Source organism: Hyperolius riggenbachi, chromosome 1 (genome assembly GCF_040937935.1).
Source record: "Hyperolius riggenbachi isolate aHypRig1 chromosome 1, aHypRig1.pri, whole genome shotgun sequence".
Taxonomy (NCBI): Eukaryota; Metazoa; Chordata; class Amphibia; order Anura; family Hyperoliidae; genus Hyperolius; species Hyperolius riggenbachi.
The window spans coordinates 51,752,803-51,777,407 of NC_090646.1; the positions used below are offsets into that span (position 1 = coordinate 51,752,803).

General features: G+C 45.9%; 1 protein-coding gene across 1 annotated transcript in view; it reads right to left on the reverse strand.

Moving 5' to 3' along the window:
* LOC137552076 (uncharacterized) overlaps positions 1-24,605 on the reverse strand; it is a 108,988-nt gene that overhangs the window by 22,404 nt on the left and 61,979 nt on the right. Inside the window, exon 3 of the mRNA XM_068271374.1 lies at positions 8,452-8,589. Within this exon, the coding sequence (XP_068127475.1) occupies positions 8,452-8,589 (138 nt within the window). The remainder of the gene's footprint in view (positions 1-8,451; positions 8,590-24,605) is intronic.

Below are 24,605 nucleotides of genomic sequence, written 5' to 3' on the forward strand. Positions count from 1 at the left end.
ACACCTGGGTGTGTAAGTGATTTGGTGCAACAGTAACCTTTGGACCACCGGGGTAGCAGGTGGTCCAATAAGTAGAGAAGACTCTACTGCAGTCAAGGACACCTGGAGTGGGAGTCCCTGACTGATAAGGAGCAGTGTCCCCTCTGTAGAGCAGGGGACCCCTGCGGAAAGGCTGGACACCCTGCGGAGGGTGACAGCTAGAAGGTCAGACAGGCCGGGTCGGCAACAGAGTATCAGATATGCAAAGTACAAAATCAGAGATCAGAAGAATAGTCAGGAAAGCTACAGGAAATACAGATATCAGAACAAGGCCTAGTCTGAGGTGTGAGGTCCGTGATCTCAACACCCTGGAACTATGCCAGACAACAACACAGATGGTATACAGTATTCCTAGTCTGAGGTTTGAGGGCCGTGATCTCAACACCCTGGAACTATGCTAGAGAATAACACAGATGATATACAGTATTCCTAGTCTGGGGTGTGAGGGCCGTGATCTCAACACCCTGGAACCATGCTAGAGAATAACACAGATGATATACAGTATTCCTAGTCTGGGGTGTTAGGGCCGTGATCTCAACACCCTGGAACTATGCTAGAGAATAACACAGATGATATACAGTATTCCTAGTCTGGGGTGTGAGGGCCGTGATCTCAACACCATGGAACTATGCTAGAGAATAACACAGATGATATACAGTATTCCTAGTCTGGGGTGTGAGGGCCGTGATCTCAACACCCTGGAACTATGCTAGAGAATAACACAGATAATATACAGTTTCTGGCTAAGTGTGGATTCCCAGGGCCTCCTGGTTCCACCACACTGGAGATCTGACTAAGGTCTGAGTGCTAACACATAAGCATTCGCAACGCCAGACAACCAGCAACTGAACAGCAAGAGATATATATAGTAAAGCACCCCACAGCGCCGCCCAGCTCCCATCAACCAATCAATAGCCGGACAGGAATCAGCTGACCGTCCCGATCAGCTGATCTTCCTCCTATTGGTACAATGAGCCCGTCTAGCGGCACGCGCGCGCGCGCGTAGCTCTCCATCTGTGTGCACTACTAGGTCCAGCTAACCCAGACGCATGTTGTTGCGGGGAACCCGCCGCACTGGACGCGGAATCCGCCGCTTTGCCGTCAGAACATGCGGCGACCCCCACGCCACTCTGCCCATGGGCACCACCAGCTCCAGACAAACCAGACGCCTGCTGACGCGGACAAACCGCCGCATCAGCCGCGGAATCAGCCGCCTTGCTGCCAGAACATGCGGCGGCTTTTCCGCTGTTTATGACAGTACCCCCCGAGGAGTGGACTCCGGACACCTTCCACCAGGCTTTCCAGGATGTAAATCATGGAACTCTTTCTTCAAATCCTCCGCATGCATGCGGCAATCTGGCACCCAAGATCTCTCCTCTATGCCATATCCCTTCCAGTGGACCAGATACTGCACGGAATTCTGCACCAGGCAAGAATCCAGAATCTTTTCAATCTCATACTCTGGTTGGTCATCCACCAACACAGGGGGGGGGGGAGAGGAGTCCACCTGTACAGCTGGCTTCAACAGGGACACATGGAAAGATCTCACACCTTTCATACTGGCTGGGAGATCAACAGCATATGTGACACTATTAATTTTCTTGGCCACTGGAAATGGTCCTATAAACTTAGGACCTAACTTGGGTGACAATTGTTTCAAGGCCAGATGACGAGTAGATACCCACACCAGATCTCCTGGGGAGAATCTCCACTCTACAGACCGATGTTTATCTGCCTGCTTCTTTTGGGTTTGGAAGGCTTTCCCTAGGTTCCTCTTAACCATTCCCCAAATCTCTTTCAGGGCCCTCTACCAGTCCTCCAGAGCTGGAAAAGGAGTAGATGCGACTGGCAGGGGAGCAAATTTAGGTGATCTACCAGACACCACTTGGAAAGGGGAATACCCAGAAGAAGAGCTCTTCAGATTATTGTGCGCAAACTCTGCGAATGGTAAAAACTTCACCCAATCAGTCTGTGCATCAGCAACATAGCACCTGAGAAATTGTTCCAGAGATTGGTTAACTCTCTCGGTCTGGCCGTTGGTCTGAGGGTGGTAGCCTAATGAAAATGCGAGTTCCATGTCTAATTGATGGCAAAAGGCCCTCCAAAATTTTGAAACAAATTGGACTCCCCGATCTGACACTACATTTTCCGGAATGCCATGCAGCCGGAAGATGTGCTGGATGAAGAGATCAGCCAATTCCTCGGCCGAGGGGAGTCCTTTCAGAGGGACAAAGTGTGCCATCTTACTGAAACGATCAACTACCACCCAAATGACTGACTTGCCTTCAGACCGAGGGAGTTCACCCACAAAATCCATGGAAATATGAGTCCAGGGTTCATTGGGGACTGGTAAGGACTGTAACGTGCCCACGGGCGCCTGGCGAGAGGGCTTACTCCTCGCACAGATCGAGCACTCTCTTACAAATTCCTTACAATCAGAAGCTAAACTAGGCCACCAGACACATCTAGCCAGTAGATCCTGAGTTCTGGTGGCTCCAGGATGACCGGCATTCTTGTGAGAATGAAAAAACTGAAGAATTTGTAAGCGAACGGGCAGTGGCACAAACATGACCCCCTCTGGTTTCCCCTCTGGAACATCCTTTTGGTAAGGACTCAAAGTGGTTGACCAATCTCTCCAAGTCTCAGTGGCGGCTAGGACTACATTTGGAGGCAGGATAGTCTCAGGAACAGCGGACTGCACTGACTCGGGTTCAAAACACCTAGAGAGCGCATCGGCCTTGACATTCTTGCTTCCGGGAGTATATGTGATTATAAATCTAAATCTTGCAAAAAACAGGGACCACCGGGCCTGGCAAGGGCTGAGTCTCTTAGTCCCCTCGATATACTCCAAATTCTTGTGGTCTGTGTAAACCGTGATAAGTTAACATGTTCTGCACCCTCCAGCCAGTGTCGCCATTCCTCAAAAGCTAACTTGATAGCCAGGAGCTCCCGGTTGCCGATGTCATAATTTTTCTCGGCAGGTGAAAATCTGCGAGAAAAGTAAGCACATGGGTGCAGCTTGCCCTGCAATCCTGACCTCTGTGACAACACTGCTCCTACCCTCACCTCCGAGGCATCAACCTCCACGATGAAAGGAAAGGTGACATCAACATGTCTAAGTATTGGGGCAGAACAAAATAGTTTCTTTAAAGTCGAGAAGGCCGTATGAGCCTCAGGTGACCAATGATGAGTATCAGCCCCTTTTTTGGTGAGACTGGTGAGAGGAGAGATGATGGTAGAGTAGCCCTTAATAAACCTTCTGTAGTAATTGGCAAACCCTAGGAACCTCTGGAGTGCCTTCAGCCCCACGGGCTGAGGCCACTCCAGGACAGCGGAAACCTTCCCTGGGTCCATCAAAAGACCAGAAGTGGAGATGATGTAACCCAGGAAGGCTACTGACTCTACCTCAAAGAGGCATTTTTCTAGTTTGGCATACAGCTGATTCTGTCGCAACCTCTCTAATACCCATCTGACATGCCTGCGATGTTTAGCAAGATTGGACGAAAAGATCAGTATATCGTCCAAGTATACCAGAACAAACTTCCCCAACACTTCTCCGAATACCTCATTAATTAACTCCTGGAAGACGGCCGGCACTTTACACAACCCGAAGGGCATCACCAAGTATTCGTAATGCCCATCGGGTGTGTTAAAGGCCGTCTTCCATTCATCGCCATCTCTGATGCGAACCAGATTGTATGCACCCCTGAGATCTAGTTTGAAAAAAAATCTTGGCGTTGGTCACCTGTGTGAACAAATCGTCAATCAATGGTAAAGGGTAGTGGTTTTTTACAGTGATCTTATTCAGCCCTCTGTAACCAATACAAGGGCGGAGACCTCCGTCCTTTTTCTTGACAAAAAAAACCCTGCCCCTGCTGGTGACCGAGAGGGACGTATGAACCCTTTCGCCAAGTTTTCCTTGATGTATTCCTGCATAGCTAGTTTCTCCGGCCCAGATAGGTTATAAAGATGACCCCTGGGCGGCATACAACCAGATCTCAGATCAATAATAATCCGAACATTTGTATAGCGCTTTTCTCCTGTCGGACTCAAAGCGCTCAAGAGCTGCAGCCACTGGGACGCGCTCAGGAGGCCACCCTGCAGTGTTAGGGAGTCTTGCCTTGAACTCCTTACTGAATAGGTACTTGACCTAGCCAGGATTCGAACCCTGGTCTCCCATGTCAAAGGCGGAACCCTTAACCAGTACACTATCCAGGTACTTTTCAGGTACAGACATTCTCAATAGGACAATCAAAACCGCGATGAGGGGGAAGTTTGTCTGCAGACTTTGGGCAAAAGACATCTGCAAATTCTGCGTATTGTCTCGGTACACCTTCAACCTGAATGTTGGTATTACCCATGGTTACTTTCGCTAAACAATGATGATCACAATGGGACGACCAGCTCGTTAGCTGACCTGACCCCCAGTCTATCTAAGGTGAGTGAATTTGTAACCAGGGCATGCCAAGAATGACGGTAGAGGTTGCCATATGCAAGACCAGAAATTGCAGACTCTCCCCATGTAATACCCCAATCTTGATATGCACATTAGGGGTGCGGGACAAGGGGCGTTTACTCTGCAGAGGAGAGTCATCTACTGCAGTGACCAAGATAGGTTGATTCAAGGGAAGCATGGGTATACCCAATTTCTTTTCAAACTCGTAATCGATAAAATTAGCCGCTGAACCAGAATCAATAAAGGCTTCCGTGGAAGAAGTCTGACCCTCCCAGATAACCGAACAAGGGAGTAACAGACGATTGTTATGTAGTTGTAAAGACTGCGTGCCCAGGGTATTACCTCTGACTACACCTAGGCGGCAGCGTTTCCCGAATTCTTGGGACAATTCCGCACTATATGACCCTCCTCTGCACAGTATAGACAAAGCTGCTCAGTTTTCCTACGATTCCTCTCTGAACTAGTTAATTTGGAGTGACCAATCTGCATTGGTTCAGGTGGCGGTGAGGCAGGTGGAGAAGTGGCATAAGAGACATATCTAACCCTGTCCCTACCACGGGTTTGTTTTTGGTATCGTAACCGCCGATCAACACGTACTGCTAGAGTGATTGCTTCCTCAAGTGTTTTAGGTTCAGGGTATCCCAACATCAGTCCAGAAACTGCGTCTGATAACCACGATAAGAAACAATCCAGTAGTGCAAAAGCCCCCCACCTAGCCGACACTGACCACTTCCTGAACTCAGCCGCATATACCTCCACTGGATCCTTGCCTTGACGCAAGGTTTTTAGTTTCCGCTCAGAGGTAGAAGCAATGTCTGGGTCATCATAAATTATGGCCATGGACTTGAAGAACTCTTCAACTGACCTAAGTGCTTCATGCCCTGTTGGTAAATTATACGCCCAGGTTTGAGCATCCCCTGAGAGTAAAGTCTTAATAAAAGTAATTCTCTGTGCCTCTGTCCCTGACAAATTAGGCCTCAATTCAAAATACGAAATTACACGATTCTTAAAATTCTGAAAGTCAGATCTATGGCCAGAAAACTTTTCAGGTACAGACATTCTCAAGTCTGTGACTGGAGGGGATCGCCCTGAATTGACAGTCGTCTGAAGGACCTGTAGTGACCCAGATAAGGCAGAGATCTGGGCCTGCTGACCGTCCATCACTCTGATGAGATTTTCCACCGAGGTGGTGAGTGTGTCCAGACGAGTGCCAAGTGCGTCCATATTGTTTGGGTCTGGCTTCTGTAACGATTGGTGTCAGCAACCAGAAAGAGAATCTGATTCTTGGCGATCTGCAGTATCCCCAAGAATACAGATATACCTGATTATTGGGGATCTGCAGAATCTCCACTAATAAAATATGTCTAACCTCTAGACACCTGGGTGTGTAAGTGATTTGGTGCAACAGTAACCTTTGGACCACCAGGGTAGCAGGTGGTCCAATAAGTAGAGAAGACTCTACTGCAGTCAAGGACACCTGGAGTGGGAGTCCCTGACTGATAAGGAGCAGTGTCCCCTCTGAAGAGCAGGGGACCCCTGCGGAAAGGCTGGACACCCTGCGGAGGGTGACAGCCAGAAGGGTGACAGCCAGAAGGTCAGACAGGCCGGGTCAGCAACAGAGTATCAGATATACAAAGTACAAAATCAGAGATCAGAAGAATAGTCAGGAAAGCGACAGGTCATACAGATATAAGAACAAGGCCTAGTCTGAGGTGTGAGGTCCGTGATCTCACACCCTGGAACTATGCTAGAGAACAACACAGATGGTATACAGTATTCCTAGTCTGAGGTTTGAGGGCCGTGATCTCAACACCCTGGAACTATGCTAAAGAATAACACAGATGATATACAGTATTCCTAGTCTGGGGTGTGAGGGCCGTGATCTCAACACCCTGGAACTATGCTAGAGAATAACACAGATGATATACAGTATTCCTAGTCTGGGGTGTGAGGGCCGTGATCTCAACACCCTGGAACTATGCTAGAGAATAACACAGATAATATACAGTTTCTGGCTAAGTGTGGATTCCCAGGGCCTCCTGGTTCCACCACACTGGAGATCTGACTAAGGTCTGAGTGCTAACACATAAGCATTCGCAACGCCAGACAACCAGCAACTGAACAGCAAGAGATATATATAGTAAAGCACCCCACAGCGCCGCCCAGCTCCCATAAACCAATCAATAGCCAGACAGGAATCAGCTGACCGTTCCGATCTGCTGATCTTCCTCCTATTGGTATAAAGAGCCTGTCTTGCGGCGCGCGCGCGTAGCTCTCCATCTGAGTGCACTACTAGGTCCAGCTAACCCAGACGCATGTTGTTGCGGGGGAACCCGCCGCAATGGACGCGGAATCTGCCGCTTTGCCGTCAGAACCCCCACGCCACTCTGCCCATGGGCACCACCAGCTCCAGACAAACCAGATGCCTGCTGACGCGGACAAACCGCCGCATCAGACGCGGAATCAGCCGCCTTGCTGCCAGAACATGCGGCGGCTTTTCCGCTGTTTATCACAAATACATTGTGGGTGCTTCAAGTGCATAAAGTAAAAAGGTCACCGGAAAATTTGGGTGCAGGGTGAAGCCTAAAAAGGTTCACCCTGCTATAGCAAATTTCCCGGAGGCGTTAATTACTATTCCCCCTCCAGGCCACCATAGACTCAGGGGAAAGATGTAATTTGGCTGCAAGCTATTGCCGGCAGCTGAATTGCGCAGTATTTTTCATTATTTGAGCTCCATCTTTTGCCACCAGCACTTAAATTACCTTCTGAGTGCCGCTATTGCCATAATTCCCATTACAACCCAAATGTCCAGTGCCCTTTTTGCTTGATTTGACCATTTAAAAGGGTCATTCTGATAGGAGCTGTTATATTATATAAAAAAAAATTACAATGGATTTATATTAAGTCATCATATTACCAAAAAAGAGCCCCCCCTTTAATATTACAGACAGTGAACAACCCGTTAAAGCAGAAGTGAAAATATCGCTATATTATTTTACTGTATAGCATCATAGTCTCACATAGATCTATAGAACATAGATAGGACAGAAGTGCTCACCCTCCATGGAAGTAAGACGCACCCAGCAAACCAATAGAAATGGTGCCTCACCTATTTCTGCCCACCTTCCATGGGTTTTTCAAAAATATAATGGCATTTTTTGTGGTTTTAATGGGCGGAATAGGGTCGTGCAACCATTATCCCTCCTCCTCATCACTTCACTGGTGCAAATTGACCCAGGATCCAAAATTTGACATTAAAACTTACCACTGTGAATATCCTCTAGTTGTCATTAACAGGGATGCTCATCCAATATCCGGGTACCCGAACTACTGAGATAATCTGAACTTTTTCCACTATCCAAACTTTGATTTGGATTTTGGAGATCTGTCTAAATCCGAATAGCACTATCCGAGTGGAGAGAGAGAGAGAGAGAGAGAGAGAGAGAGAGAGAGAGAGAGAGATCTAGATATCCAAAAGAATTTGGCTTTCCCGGATAATGGGTTCGGATATCCGATTCTATTCGGATTCCGTAACGTTCAGGTTCGGATATCCGATTCGGATATCTGGGTATCCAGATCCGAATCAATTCAGATTTTAAAAAGGGGTATCCGAGCATCCTTGGTCAAAGGGACAATAAAGATCTTTGGCAGCAAGTATCAAAAAAATAAGCTCTATAGAGCTTGCTTGATTTTTCCACCTTAGCTTGTTTGAATTTACTACTGAGAATATTTCCGTTTGTTCATTGGACTTGGCCAATGGGAAGCTTTGGGAATTTAATTATGCAAAATCATGGGTTCTCTGTCACTTTTAACACCTCACATGGCCCATACTGAGCAGAAGAATGCTTTTAATCTTTTGGCTTGCTAGATCAGCCTCATTATGACACTTTTCTCAGTGCAATTGTGAGAGTAGGGATGTCCTAAAAGCTATGCCTTGCGCACCAGGTGCCACTTACCAGTGTATATCCATATACATTCAATAACTGTGCCATCCGTAGAGTTGTAGCAGATTGGAGATCACCAATAAATCCAGCCACTATTCCATGTTCCATACAGGAGTAATTAGGAGCCGTCATCTTGTGCCCAGACAGGATCTGCAGAACATCTTTTATAGCTTTATTCACACTTCCACAGGAATCATAGGCGTGATATCCCAGAGTCATATTGGGCAGAAAATCCTCATCCCTATTTATCTCATCAATGGCAAATTTTAACGCAAGAAAATGCCTGTAGTGTTTGTCTTGAATACTGCAAAATATTACAATATCATCCTAGATGCATAATTTTAAAGTATACTGTGTATAAAAAAAATATAAAAAAGCAACACGTGTATTTTACAAATAAAAACAGAAATCATGCCATACATTTTTAACACCTGTCAAAAGAGTTATCATGCCTGTAGATATAAATAGAGACACAAATTTACTGTAGGCCCTTCAGACTATTCTTTAAATAACTCAATTTTAATTCACACATTTTTGAGCAATACAGAAGGTGCTGTAACCAAAAGTACACATGTAAAAGCACGTCGGTGGAGGCGAGTAAAATGGGTAATGGAGGTAATTGGTAATCTTACCTCCAGAAGAAGACTCTCATAGGTGGAACAAGGGAGTCTTTATTTTAAAAAAAGCGGTTATACTGTAGACAACGCGTTTCACGGGACACAGCCCACTTCCTCAAGTCAATAAAACAGATAACCTAGAATCAAAATATTTGTTTCAAAACATTTGCTTAAAGGAAAACTTAAGTCAAATAAAAAAAATGACATTTACGCACCTGGGGCATCCCTCAGCACCCCGAAGCTGGATGGTGCCCTCGCAGCCCCGCTCCGATCGTCCTGTCCCCGCCGGCGGCTACTTCCGGTTCGGCGACAGCCGCCGACAGGCTGGGAACGCGGCTGATTTTCCGCGTTCCCAGCCGCTGCTATCACCCTCTATGCTGCTATAGCGTATATATAGACGCTATAGCAGCATAGAGGGTGATAGCAGCGGCTGGGAACGCGGAAAATCAGCCGCGTTCCCAGCCTGTCGGCGGCTGTCGCCGAACCGGAAGTAGCCGCCGTCGGGGACAGGACGATCGGAGCGGGGCTGCGAGGGCACCATCCAGCTTCGGGGTGCTGAGGGATGCCCCAGGTGAGTAAATGTCATTTTTTTTTTTTGACTTAAGTTTTCCTTTAACCTCCCTAGCATTCTGGACGAGCTGAGCCAGCCAGCTGTGCTTATACTTTAGTAGAAGCAGACTGACTTTCTTTGCAACTACAACTTACTTGTTTATACAACCCTGCAGCCGCCTCTAATGTCTCAGTCTCTCCACGATATGCACCCTTCAGCCTCAGCTGGGCCCGCTCTGCTTACTGCCTCTCCACGCTGTGCTGCCTCGGCTGGGCCCGCTCTGCTTACTGCCTCTCCACGCTGTGCTGCCTCAGCTGGGCCCGCTCTGCTTACTGCCTCTCCCCGCTGTGCTGCCTCGGCTGGGCCTGCTCTGCTTACTGCCTCTCCCTGCTGTGCTGCCTCGGCTGGGCCCGCTCTGCTTACTGCCTCTCCCCGCTGTGCTGCTTCGGCTGGGCCCGCTCTGCTTACTGCCTCTCCCCGCTGTGCTGCCCCGGCTTGGCCTGCTATTCTGCCTCACTCTCCCCCCTGTGCTGCCCCGGCTTGGCCCGCTCTTCTGCCTCACTCTCCCTGCTGTGCTGCCCCGGCTTGGCCCGCTCTTCTGCTTCCCTCTCCTTGCTGTGCTGCCCCAGCTTGGCCCGCTCTTCTGCTTCCCTCTCCTTGCTGTGCTGCCCCAGCTTGGCCCGCTCTTCTGCTTCCCTCTCCCCGCTGTGCTGCCCCGGCTTGGCCCGCTATTTTGCCTCACTCTCCCCGCTGTTCCTCCACTTCAGCCTTGTCCACGTTTCAGACTATCTCCGTCGCTTGCCGGTGTCCCTCGCAGCCTCTCTGCCTGGTCTCCGCTGGTACTGTCCCACGCAGCCTCTCCGTCCAACGCTCCGGTCCCAATGGCGGCGCACACAAGATGACGCAGGTGTTTACAACACGTCATCTCGCGAGATTTCGAGAAAGAAGCCATTCGTGGGCCGGACTCAGTAGCTGAGATTGCCAGTGACGACAGCAATCCCACAATGCTACGCGCGCTGGCCAGGGAAAATCGCCAGGGGCGAAAATTAGACAGGGGGCGCAGCTTCACAGATCAGGACAGGAAAGCATTACTTTGCGGTAAATTTTTGTTTTTATCTTTACCCCACATCTATATATATTTATAAGAGGGGTTATTTTATGAGAAGTCCTTTTTTGGCAATAGGTTCTCTTTAATCTGCCAGAAGCAAATTTAAGACCAAAGTTATGCATATAGGAGAACTTGTATCGCAGACCACCACATATGCCTCTGGGCATTATGTACAGTAAAGGTCATTTACTATTATAACCATATATGAGATGCACATTTTATTCATTGTTGATAAGCTCCTGTATTTATGAATATGGATTTACACTAAGGCTATTTCCATCTGGCAATTACTCATGCAATACTGCTGTTACATCATGTATTACTATTATAGTGATGTATACCATGCATAGATTCATTCATATTGACGTTACGGAAGTGGCCAGAGTGCCTTGTGCCCGCCTCCTGGGCACTACCATCTCCAGTGACCTCAGCTGGAGGCCTAACATCACTGCCATCCAAAGAAAAGCCCAGCAGAGACTCTACTTCCTCCGTCAGCTGAGGAAGTTCGGCATGGCCCCAGAGATCTTGACCAGCTTCTACTCCGCCACCATTGAATCGATTCTCTGCTCCTCCATCCTGGTCTGGTACACTGGAGCCACCGCTAGCGACAGGCTCACACTTCAGAGAGTCATCAGGGCAGTGGAGAGGGTCATTGGGAGACCTCTTCCCCCACTTGACCTCCTACACAAGAGAAGGCTGAAATCGAGGGCACTGAGGATCGCTAACGATTCCACCCACCCGGGCCACCGCTACTTCTGTCAGCTCCCACTGGGACGGAGGCTTCGGGCCATCTCCACAAGGACTTCCAGACACAGTAACTCTTTCTTTCCCGTGGCAGTCAGCCTCCTCAATTCCCTCCACATACTCCCATCTGCTCACAACAACTAATGATAGGCCACTCTTGTCTTCTTGTCCTTGTACGGGTATAACTGCTGCTCTTGCATGTAAGGCAAATGTTAGTGTAATATAATGTGAATATAAATGCTTAGTGTAATGTAATGTGAATGTTAATGCTTGTCCTCTGTGTTATATAGTGTAATACAACTTCTGTTCTATTGCTGCCTCTTCGGAGCTATCTGTTCCGTGCCAAACCCAATTCCGGGCATGACCCAGTCATGCTTGGCGAAATAAAGTATTCCTGATTCCTGATTCCTGATCTTTTAAGCCAGAACGTATGTTATTTATATATATATTATACTGTTATATTTTTATATTTTTATAATTTTACTTAACAATACTAGATTTCTAGTCAATGCCTATGTGGACAACAACTGTATACGTAAACCTCAGCGCTATTCAGTCGCCCCAATCCTTCTCCTGCAGCCTGCAGACACCCAGTGCTCAACAAAGATATACAGTGTCCGCCACCATTGGACAAAACAATATGCCAGGCTCAGTAGGATTTTGTTCACAGGGGGTAAAACAAAAATACATATATGAACATCAGCACCCCAATTTATTACTGTGGAAACGTTTTATAGATGATATATTTTTTATCTGGAAGGGAAACGTACAATCCTTGGAAACATTTATCGGTTTTATTAATGCAAATGAGGATAATTTGGTTTTTAATTGTGAATATAGTACTGTGAATGTTAATTTTTTAGATCTAATAATTACAAATGAAAGGGGAGGTTTTAACACTAAAACCTATTTTAAATTGACTGATCGGAATAGTTATATCCCCCAAGGGAGCTGTCACCATCCAATATGGTTAAAATCAATCCCACGGAGCCAGTTCTTGAGAATTTTTAGGAATTGTAGTGAAATAAATGACTATCTGCAGCAAACCGATATATTGATAAACCGATTTATAGAAAAAGGCTATAATAATGAGGAACTACAACAAATACGAGCTGAGATTGCCACTAAAGACAGGCAAATTATAATTCATGGTAATAATATTCCAATAAGGCCCCATTCACACTTGCGTTTTGGCAAGTAAACGGACCGGATCCTGATCGGATCCTGACCTGATCCTGACCTGATCCTGATCAGAACCGTACGGTTCCGATCCGGATCCGATCCGGATCCGGTCCGTTTGCATCAGGCATGCATCAGGCTGCCATCCGGATCCGTGGGCAAAAAATAGCGAAATTTTAAGAAAAAAATGTTGGGGTCAGCAGAAGGTGCACCTGGTGCACCTGTAGAATCAGGTTCCTCTGCTGTAGGCCTCACCTCCACCTCCGACATTCTGCCAAACAGCTCCAGCACGTGTGTCACTGCTGCTCCACTCCAGACATGCTTGGCCCATGTGTCCCCATCCGAAATGGCCGCTTGGATATGCATAGGAAGTGGGGTAGAACGTCAGGTTTTTGTAGGCAGTGTGTTCTGTGCCTTCCGTACCCCATTGGTTTCTGTGTTCCGGATGGTGCTGTCAGGCTCAGGTCCGGCTCCGGTCCGGGTGCGTGGGCCGGAGATCCGGACCCAAAAAATAGCGCATGTTGGAAAAGAGTCCGGAGTCCGGATCCGATCCGGCTCCGGTACGTACGGAACAGACGCATGTGAACGTCCGCATAGACTTTACATTGCTATGCGGAACGTACGTTCCGTTTGTACAGTATGCGGTCCGGATCAGATCCGGAAAATCCGGATAGCGAACGCTAATGTGAACCGGCTCTAACAGAAAATGTGGCAACTAACAATCTAATAGATACTAAACCATTGAAACAGACAGAAATGCCGTTTATTACAGACTTTAACGTTCAGTATAAAGATATACAGAAAATAATTAATTGACACTGGCATCTATTACATCTAGATACAGATTTAATAAATGTTGTGGGAACAAGACCACGTATGGTTTTTAGGAAGGCGTCGAGTCTACAAAACGTTTTAACAAATTCTTTCAATCGACTACCCCCGCCCCGAACATTTTTATCGTTGGATGGATATTTTGAATGCAAAAAATGTTATAGTTGCAGAATGTGCAAAAATGTTCCAAGGAAACAATTAGAATTTAAGAGTAATGTTACTGGAAGGACTTTTAAAATTAAGAAATTCCTTACGTGCAAAAGTTCATATGTGGTCTACTTGTTGGAATGTGCTTGTGGACTCCGTAAGGAAGACAGAACGTGAAGGTAAAAGGAGAATATATGAGCATGTCCATAACATAGAGAAAGGAGAGGTGGACCATTCAGTCCCTAATCATTTTAAGGAACACCACAGTAAGGATCCAAGTGAACTGGTTTTCTGTATTATTGACCAGGTACACATTCAGTGGAGGGGTCAGAATAAAGAGAGAGGTCTTTTGAAACTTGAAAATGAGTGGATATACAAATTAAAGACTCTAAAACCAAATGGTCTGATTGCTGATTTTAGTATAAACTGTTTTATTGATAATTCATAGATTATGTTTATAATATGCCTCTTTATATATATGAATTTCTAGATGTATTTCTGAAATTGACCACTAGATGGCAGCAACAGCCTATATGGTCACGTAAGTCCGGTTTATGCAGCTCCACTTTGGATTGGAGCTACCTCTGGCAGCTCGATTTATTGCACCTACGAGTAGCGCTTGATAATTTCCTTTTGCAACACAGACTATGTGGACAACAATGCAGATACAGTGCTGCTAATAATAATAACATAAAGATGTACAGTAACATTGCCATGCAGATCTTTAAGCAAATGTTTTGAAACAAATATTTTGATTTTAGGTAATCTGTTTTATTGACGTGAGGAAGTGGGCGTTGTCCCGTGAAACGCGTTGTCTACAGTATAACCGTTTTTTTTTTATAAAGACTCCTTTGTTCCACCTATGAGAGTCTTCTTCTAGAGGTAAGAGACCTCCGTTACCAATGTTACTACCATTACATACATTTGGGCACCTCCACCGACATGCTTTAACTTGTGTATCCAACACTTCTCTGAGGTGCTATCCCTATCACTGGGCGACACGGCCAACCAGGGTACAGGACCATAGGAGGAGAGGGACCACCCAGATCCAGAGGGCCCGGGCTACCGAACGGAAACGTTTTTTCCCGCATGCCAATATGGTGGTTGAAGGACTGCAACCCACCTTTGTGAGTGTATATTATTCACAATTCTGTTCCTCCAAATTTCCTAACGATACTACACCATAAGGGCTCCCCGTCTCACCTTTTCCACAGGTCGAGGAAAACTCCCCTTGCTAAAAAGGCACCCCAGACTGACACAGATATGTAACCAAAGATGAAGGTAGAATTCAAAGATCAGCTGAAATTATTACAAACATCAAATATAAACTGTCATACAAAACTCGTTTACTGACCTAGGCATTCCTGGAACTATTCAAAATACTATAACTGTTCTAGGTCTAAATAACAATCCTCAAACTAAACATTTTGGAACACAGCAAAGCGGGACCTGGATCATGCGGTCTGCTTCCATCATCCTTCCTCAGTCTATCTGTACACGAGCAGCACGTCATTATGCTCAGTGCACAGAGGAGCTTCCGGGGTCACAGCGCGACTTTGCTGAAAGGCAAAATGGGTGGTAAGGGGGAGGGTATTACCAAATATTTGTGGGAATGCCTAGTGTTCAGGAGCCATGTACCCTAAACTCCAAAAATGTGAGGAAGCACTTGACTGGCTTTCACAGCACACCTTCTACCCCTTCCTCTCCTAACCTTTCCAGACCATCTTCCTACTGCTCTGATTTGGGCAACCCACCACAACTTACCACTAACCCCATTACCACTACCACCACTAACACCACAGCCGCTTCACTTAATGTGTCAGAAGAGTTATTTACACATCATCAGTTTGTGGAAATAAGTGATGCTCAAGCATTATTGCCAAAGGATGGAGATAAGGATGTTACACCTGATATGTCTCAGGAGACAGCACACCGATGGACGTAAGGTGCCATGATGACGTGCTCACTGCTGGTGCCTTTTGTGACTTGACAGATACAAGTGAAGCAGTTGATGATGACGATGTGTCCATGGATGTGACACGGGTGCCGGCAAGAAGAGATGAAGAGAGCACAGTTTAGATGGGAAACAGAGAGAAGGAGGAGATGAGTTGGAATCAGGGATAGCTCACAAGGAGCTAGTGGCACTGACAAACAACATGTATCGGCACCTGGGGTCAGCCAGCCAACACACCCACTTATGCTATTACCACTTACAATGTCATCTACCCAAAGCTCACCAGTGTGGCATTTTCTTTTGTGTATGTCCCTCTGACACCAGCAATGCCATTTGCAACTTGTGCCATAAGATTCTGAGTCGTGGGAAGGCTAATTGACACAAAGGTACAACTGTTTTGCGAAGGCACCTGATCTCCCATCACAAACGACAACATGACCAACACATGAGGAATAAGCAGCATAAAAAGTCAAAGCCACCCTCCTCCTGTCCAGCTTCTTCAGCCACGTCATCCTCTGCTGTCTTTGTCTCTTCTCAACCACCCTCCACTCCTCTTCTCACCTTGATCACTTCCTGCTCAACAGCGCACAGTCAGGTTTCTGTGAAGGATATTTTTAAGCATAATAAGCTGATGTCTCTAAATCAGCCCCTTGCCCAGAGTCTGACACTAAACTATTAGCTTGCCGGCTGTTACCGTTCCAGCTGGTGGACTCTGAGGCATTTAAAAAAATTGTTGCAACTAGGACACCACAGTGGAAAGTACCCAGCAGAAACTTTGTCTCCAAAAATTCAATACCGAACCTGCACCATAATGGGCAGAGCCAAGTAACTGCATCCCTGGCACACAGTGTTAGGGCAAGGGTCTATCTGACCACTGATACCTGGTCTTCAAACTATGGTCAGGGCAGGTATATAACCTACACTACACATTGGGTAAACCTGCTTGCTCTGCAGTGGAGTTGGTGACACCGCCACAAACTGTACATAGGCCTGCTGCCACCTTCTCTTCTATTCCTCCTCCCTCTCCGTTCTCTTCATTATCATCCTTGGCTGAGTCCTCCTCTGCTGCTCCCCAGGGCCTATTCCACATCCCAGGTATGACAATGTCACTCTGTTTTAGGGAGTACTTGCCATAAATCTGAGAGTTGCAAGAGTACAAAATGGTAAACTAACTCTTGGGTGCATGTAAAAATCTTTAAATGTTAATCCTGAATAACTACAAAATTGCATAAATAACATACAATACATATAACACTCAACTGACAATAGACTAAAAAGGCTAGGTATTGGACCCTAAATGAGCTTCCCCAGAGGCTGCAGTCCTCTGATTACTGATGGAAAATGTGTGGGTTTCAGTTAGTATGGATGCATACATCACTGCTGTTGTGTAGTAAATCACAAAAGTTCATGAAGCTGAAATTGCATGTAGTTGAAATTTGCAGGATAAACACCATCGCATGCACTGAACTAGCAAAACATGCAACTTGAATGAAGTTGCATGTTTTGCTAGTTCAGTGCATGCGATGGTGTTTATCCCGCAAATTTCAACTACATGCAATTTCAGCTTCATGAACTTTTGTGATTTACTACACAGCAGCGGTGTATGCATCCATACTAATGCTTACTACACACATCAGATAAAAGTCTTTGGAAAATGAAAGATCACAGACCAATTTTACCCCCTTCCATGTAGTATGAGAGCCATACTCTACACAGTCTATTCTATACAAATGTTCGGATTATTCTATGGAGCTGAACTCCCCATCAGATAAAATCTTTGCAAGATGCTGCACACAAAGATGCCTGTACACATTCAAAAGATCATTATTTGCAAAACATCTGTTCCTGCAAAAGATCCATTCCTGCAAAATGCATTCATAGTCTATGATATCTGCAGATCCTCATACACACCTTGTTTAACAGACAATCATCTGCAGATCATCTGCAGATCAGATCCACCAGGATGGATTTTCAGATCTGCAGATGATTGCCAGATATGCAGATGAAGTCTGTTAAACAAGGTGTGTATGAGGATCTGCAGATCACATAGACTATGAATGAATTTTGCAGGAATGGATCTTTTGCAGGAAGAGATCTTTTGCAGATAATGATCTTTTGAGTGTGTGCAGCATCTTTGTGTGCAGCATCTTGCAAAGGTTTTATCTGATGGGGAGTGCAGCTCCATAGAATAGACTGTGTAGAGTATGGCTCTCATACTACATGAAGGGGGTAAAATTGGTCTGTGATCTTGCCTTTTCCAAAGACTTTTATCTCAAGTGTGTACGAAGCATAACTGAGAACGACAAATGTTCCATCAGTGTGTTAGCTTTCTTCAGAACTGCTGTGCTGTGAGCAGTGCCATTGTGACAGTTAGTGTGCACTAGTGTCTTCTCCTCTGCTGTCTGACTGTCACTCGGCACTTGCCACATGTCAGGTGACACATGGCAAGTGCCACGTGACACGTGCCAAGTGCCATGTGACACGTGCCAAGTGCCACGTGCCACGTGCCAAGTGCCATGTGACACATGCCAATTGCCACGTGCCAAGTGCCATGTGACACGTGCCAAGTGCCGAGTGACAGTCAGACAGCAGAGGAGAAGACATTAGTGCACACTAACTGTCCCACTGGCACTGCTTACAGCACAGCAGTTCTGTAGAAAGCTAACACAGTAATACTACTACTCTAACAACTACTAGCACTGACTGCAATACTACAGTACTACTACACAATAACACAGTAATCATATCCCCTAATCCCTAACCTAACCTATACCTAAGGCTAATAGCTGGCCAGCAGGCAGCAGCTGGCCTGGTCTGTGCACAGCACACACACAGACACAGAGCAGCTGCCTGCAGCACACCCTCTGACTGTCACACAAATGACATCAAGATAATTAATGATTTAACAATAGTGTAGTGATAGTGAAGGGGTTAATCACTGAACAGCTTTCGGTTTATCACTGTGTACAGCCCTTGCTAGGTCAGCAGCACTGAAGCACACACTCTGACTGTCACACTATGACATCAATCAAGCTAATTAACGATTTGACAATAGTGTAGTGATAGTAGTGAAGGGGTTAATCACTGAACAGCTTTAGGTTTATAACTGTGTACAGCCCTTGCTAGGCCACCAGCACTGGAGCATGTCTCTCAGTGCGCATTCAGCAAGCTAAGACGATATGTCTCATCATGGCAGCCCTCCTTATTATACAGGGGGGCTGGCCAGTGTCCTGTTCTGTGATTGAGTGCCAGGGTTTAGGCTGGGAGGCCTCTGATTGGCTCAATGAGGTCAGGTGGGGCTAGCCAGGGTTCCCCTCTGTGATTGGTTGCTAGGGCTTCCCTCTGATTGGCTCCAGGACATCATCTCCCTAGTTACAGTATTTCAGATCTGGATATCCACGTTATGCGCCCAAATATCCACAGACAGCTATCCGGATTGAGAAAAAAAATCTGGAATCCGAATCCGAATCGGATAGCGGAAAAAAGTTTGGATATCCAAGTTACACGACTATCCAGAATCCTGATGAGCAGCACTGCCAACCAACAGAAAGCTCTGTTGGTGGGCAGAAAAGGGGGAGATTACTTGTGTGCTAGTTGTATGGCCCTGCAGTGAGGCCTTAAAGCTGCAGTGGCCTTAACTGTAAAAAAATAGCCTGGTCACTAGATGTAAGCCCAGGGTCCTCAAGTAGTTAAAGATTGGTCTCATGAAAATATTTTTTTGACCTGACTATTAGAATATGTGTATACATGTATGTAACTCCTAAACATACCGCAAACCCCAGTTTCCTAGACGGTACCATCTTTGGTCTTTATGAGTGGCACTTCCAAAGAATGGCTGAATAAATCTAGGAATACTTTTCTGCCTAGAATATTGTTATAAATCTTAATCTTATTATTGCTCAGCAATCACTTTCTTCATCTTCCACTCATAACGTTTTTCACAAATTTTGGATCTTTCATTCTATTGGCCAAAGTGTAAAATTCTATTTTTTTTTTCTAAGAAAGTTTGAGTGTATGTTGATTTAGGTTTAAAAAAAAAATACAATGAATAAAGAAAATTTTATTCTAAATATCTAAAGAGAAAAGAAAAAAAATGTTTATAGTGTATGGCTCTCTTTACAGAAAAAGTCTGAAAAAAAGCCTTCCTAGGCTACAAAAAAATAAGTAAGCAGACATCATTTAATAGATTGCCTGCTGTGTTTGCATGAATGCATAAAACACAATTATCATACTGTGCTATGTTTTTAACAGAAACAAATAAATAGTAGTGGCAGTGTTTTCACCAGTGACTAGATTAAATGTAATCTAATCTATCTAATCTATTTATTTATACAGCAAGTTGGAAGTGTAAGGACAATCTGAACCTCAAGCTAAATACTGTTACCATAATTGCAAACTGCAATGTTATATTTTAGCATTGTTTTAAAGAGATTCTGTAAGGGAAAAGATTGCCCCTATGGGGTACTTACCTTGGGAGGGGGAAGGCTCTGGAACCTTATGAGGCTTCTCCTGTCCTCTTCAGACTCGGGGATCCAGCACTGGCAACCCCCGAAGCGCAGACGCTGGTGGGGCTCCACTGTGCAGCAATAATTACCAATCCTCGCTCCTGCGCAGCCGCAAGCTTCACCTCGGGCTCTGGCAGATATTACCCAAGCCCAATTGGGCCCGCTCTACTGCACCAGTGGTGGGACATAATCGGAATGTGAAATTTTAGATACAGCAATGCAAAGCAAAAAGGTAGACCGCTACATTTACGTGTGTACACAGATGGGAGCAGGGAGATCAATGCCAAAAGTCCATAAATGTCCAAGGGACTTCCTTGGACAAATTTTAGATACAATTGTAATTGTAATTTCGTATGTAATAGTAATAATTCCTAATTTTGCGTAATTTTTCACATAGTTTTTGTCATTTCGCGTAATTTTTTGCCGACTTTAGCAGTGAATAGCAAAGCCCCCCTATATATGTTATTGACACCAAAATTGCTACATATGTAAGGAGAATAGTGGGGTACAAGTAAAAAAAAAATTCTAAAAGACCTTGTAATTTTTGAGAAAATCGATTCAAAAAATGCAAAGAAAAATGGCTTTTAAATTGTCAATTTTTTTTTAGTTTAAAAACCATGTTTTCTTTGCATTTTTAAAATCGATTTTCGATTGTCTCAAAAATGACAAGGTCTTTTTTTTTTACTTGTACCCGCTATTCTCCTTAACATATGTAGCAATTTTGGTGTCAATAGCTTGTATGGGGGCTTTGCTGTTCACTGCTAAAGTCGGCATCAAATTACGCAAAAATTACGCAAAATTTTACAGGAAATTATAAATGGCTATACGAAATCAATTAAATTTACAAATCATAATTACGTACAGGCATAACTGCAAAAATGTACGCAAAATTTTGCGTAATCGTAATTAGCTGATTACGGTCATCACTATACTGCACAGGCGACTAGCGCTTGTGCAGTACAGCGAACTCATCAGGCTGCCAGTACTGGACTCCAGAGGCTGAAGAGGATGGGGGAATCAGAGGCTGCCCTCTCTCGAGGTAAGTCCCCCATAGTGGCACTTTTTTTCTTACAGATTCTGTTTAGAGTGAATTTTGGAGCTGTAAAAAAAAAAAAAAAAAACCTTCTTACCCGGGGCTTCCTCCAGCCCCTAGCAGCCGCTATGTCCCTCACTCCGCTCTCAGCCGCTGGCTCCCAGTCCCCGATGGTGCAGCCACCGTAACAAAACTTTATTGTCCCCCCCAGACCTGCAAACAAACTTTAAGAATAGTCAGGTACGGAATCACGCTGTTCCGCCTATGGAGACGGATTCTGGAGAAGTGACTGGGTCACGGAACGCGTGAAGGGGACACGGGGAGATAGCGGATCAACCTTTGTAGGTCTGGGTAACACTTAAAACCCTTACTATTGCGGCTAATGAATGTTCATTTAAATGGATACTGTAGGGGGATCGGGGAAAATTAGTTGAAGTTACTCAGGGCTTCTAATGGTCCCCCACAGACATCCTGTGCCCGCGCAGCCACTCACCGATGCTCCGGCCCCGCCTCCGGTTCACTTCTGGAATTTCAGACTTTAAAGTCTGAAAACCACTGCGCCTGCGTTGCCGTGTCCTTGTTGCCGCTGATGTCACCAGGAGCGTACTGCGCAGGCCCTGTATGGTCTGTGCCTGTGCCGTGCGCTCCTTGGGACATCACAGGAAGCGAGGACACGGCAACGCAGGCGCAGTGGTTTTCAGACTTTAAAGTATGAAATTCCAGAAGTGAACCGGAGGCGGGGCCGGAGCATCCGGGAGTGGCTGCGCGGGCACAGGATGTCTGTGGGGGACCATTAGAAGCCCCGGGTACCTTCAACTAATTTTCCCCCGAACCCCCAACAGTATCCCTTTAAGATAAAAATAGAAGGTATGCTAATGATTTAGCCAGTGGTTTTTGAGTCACCAGTTCCATGCAGATATGACAATGATATTTGTATTACCGGTATGTACTTTGCATTATGGACTTTGTATATGATCCGCAGTGATCTACCTGTGCACTAGATGGTTTTTAATTGTTTTTAAGCATATTGGGATAAGTCCTTAATAAAGTATTATATTATATATTTGGCAACTGAGGATGATTATTGTATGCCTAAATGGACTCTTTTCTTGTACAAACCCGATGGTGCAGAACGCGATCTTGACCTCTATCGTGCCTGCGTGAGTGCCGCTGTCAATCACGTCCATGTTGTCTGGAGTGTACTGCACTGGAACAGAAGTTTTGCGCCTGCGCAGTACACTCCGGACAAGGTGGACTTGATTATCTTTTACTTCCTGGAAATATAAAATACATCTGCAACAAGTAAGACTTACTCAACACATAGGCGACTATAGAATGGAGATCCCTGGGTGCGCCATGGGAGAGTATTAGTGTTTACAGTGAAAATCCCCCCTATAATGATATCTCCATCCTGGAAATATTTATACTCAAACATATATTCCTTCATGGTGAGATGACACTGCTCAGCAGAGCTCTGCAGCTTAGATGTGGATAGAGAGACAAACGGGATCAGCAGCCAGAATAATATAGAAGGTAAAGTGCTATGAAAGTCCTGAAATTCCTGAATCACATTCATCTTTGTCCCGATTCCTCACTGCTAACACTGCACAGAGGATGAGCAATGTGTGCTGCAGTCTGCTGAGAGGAGTGCCAGTGGCAGCCTCTGCCTGTCTGCAGAGGGGATTATATCATGTAGAATGGGACATTCATAGCAGAAAGACAAAGGAGATAAATTTACTGTGAAATATTAGAAAGACTCGAAAAGCACAACTCACAGAGGAAAATAAAATCACTGTAAAATAATTTTACAAGTTACATTTGTTGACTGGTACTAAACAGCCTTGGGTAATTTCTGGACAAGGCCGGTTCTAGACGTTTTACTGCCCGAGGCAAACTTGTGATAATGACCCCCCCCAGCAAACCTTTTGAAGATGAGCCCCATCCTCCCATTTGGAATGATCGCACTGCACCCAACAATTTGAACCGCATGTCAGTATCTCAGTATAGGTAGGTAGGTAGGTAGACTGGTATAGGTGCCTCCTGTAGAGGAAGCCAGATAAAGGTGCCACAGTATAGGTAGCCAAGAAAAGGTGCCCGAGTATGGACAGTCAGGCATAGGTGCCACCAGTATAGGTAGCCAAGCATAGGTGCTCCTAGGATAGGTAGCGAAGCATAGCTGCCCCAAGTATAGGTAGCCAGGCATAGGTGCCCCAGTTTAGGTCAGCCAGGCATAGGTGTCCCCAGTATAGGTAGCCAGGCATAGGTGCCCCCCCGTATATGTAGCCAGGCTTAGGTGCCCCCAGTATAGGTTTGCCAGGTAGGTGCCCCAGTATAGGCTAGCCAAGTATAGGTGGCCCCAGAATAGGTTAGCCAGGTAGGTGCCCCTAGTATAGGTTAGCCAGGTAGGTGCCCCCAGTATAAGCGAGCCAGGTAGGTTCTCCCAGTATAGGTAGCTAGCCTGCACCCCCCCCCCCCCCCTTCCCCAGCCGCAGCTCATTTACCTCTTGGAGTCAGCAGCCCATCCTGCACAACAGTCCCCTCCCCACATACTCTTTGCTGCATGCACAGTGGTGCAGCGTGCAGCAGAGGCATCAGTGGTGATGCGCAAACAGGAGAGTGGTTCCCCTGGTAATGGTACACATATAGGAAGTAAGTATTTCCTGTATACGCGCCCACTAGGAGGAGCCGCTCTCTTGTCTGCGCATCACAGCTGATGCCTGTTCTGCATGCTGCACCACTGGGGATGCAGCGAAGAGGATCAGGAGAGCGGACTGGGGTGCAGGATGGGCTGCTGACTCCAGGAGGGCGGCCTGAGAGAAAGGGGGGGGGTGAGTGGGTGGACGGAATGCTGCCTCGTAGATGACACCGCCTGAAGCATGTCATTCAGGTGGCGTCATGGGTGGACCGTCGCTGTTTCTAGAGAGCCATTTGACTTAGGAATATGTTTTTGGATAGTGGTAGGAAACTACAGCACCCAAAGGCTACCCACTCTAACATGGGGAAAGCATGAGAGTTCTACAAAACAAAAGATGGATTTGCTACAAGGATGTCGTGGCAAGGCCAGAAAAATATCTTTTAAGCCAGAGTCAACCAATAACCCTCTCATAGGGTATTAAGGAGATGGTTGAGGTGTGTGTTATAAACTGTTCTAATCACCTTTTTCCGGCACCAGCAACTTCTTATAGTTGCGTCTCACGGACTGTGAGATAACTTGACTCTCAACACAGCAAGCAGGAGATAGACTTTCTCAGGCTTCTTCAATATTCACGTTATTTATTCAGGAAACAGAAATACAGATAGATACAGTTCATCATATCCTAGCCACGCCAATCTTCATGTTGCGTAACAAGCTTCTTGATTAAACTTCCTGCTGAAGTCAATCAGGTACCTTCTTTCTAACCTACGTTACACTAGACTACCTATGTACAGCATACATTATATCAGATTACAGAAAAGAATGAAATACTTAGAGGTTCCAGTCAGCATTTAGAGCTAGTG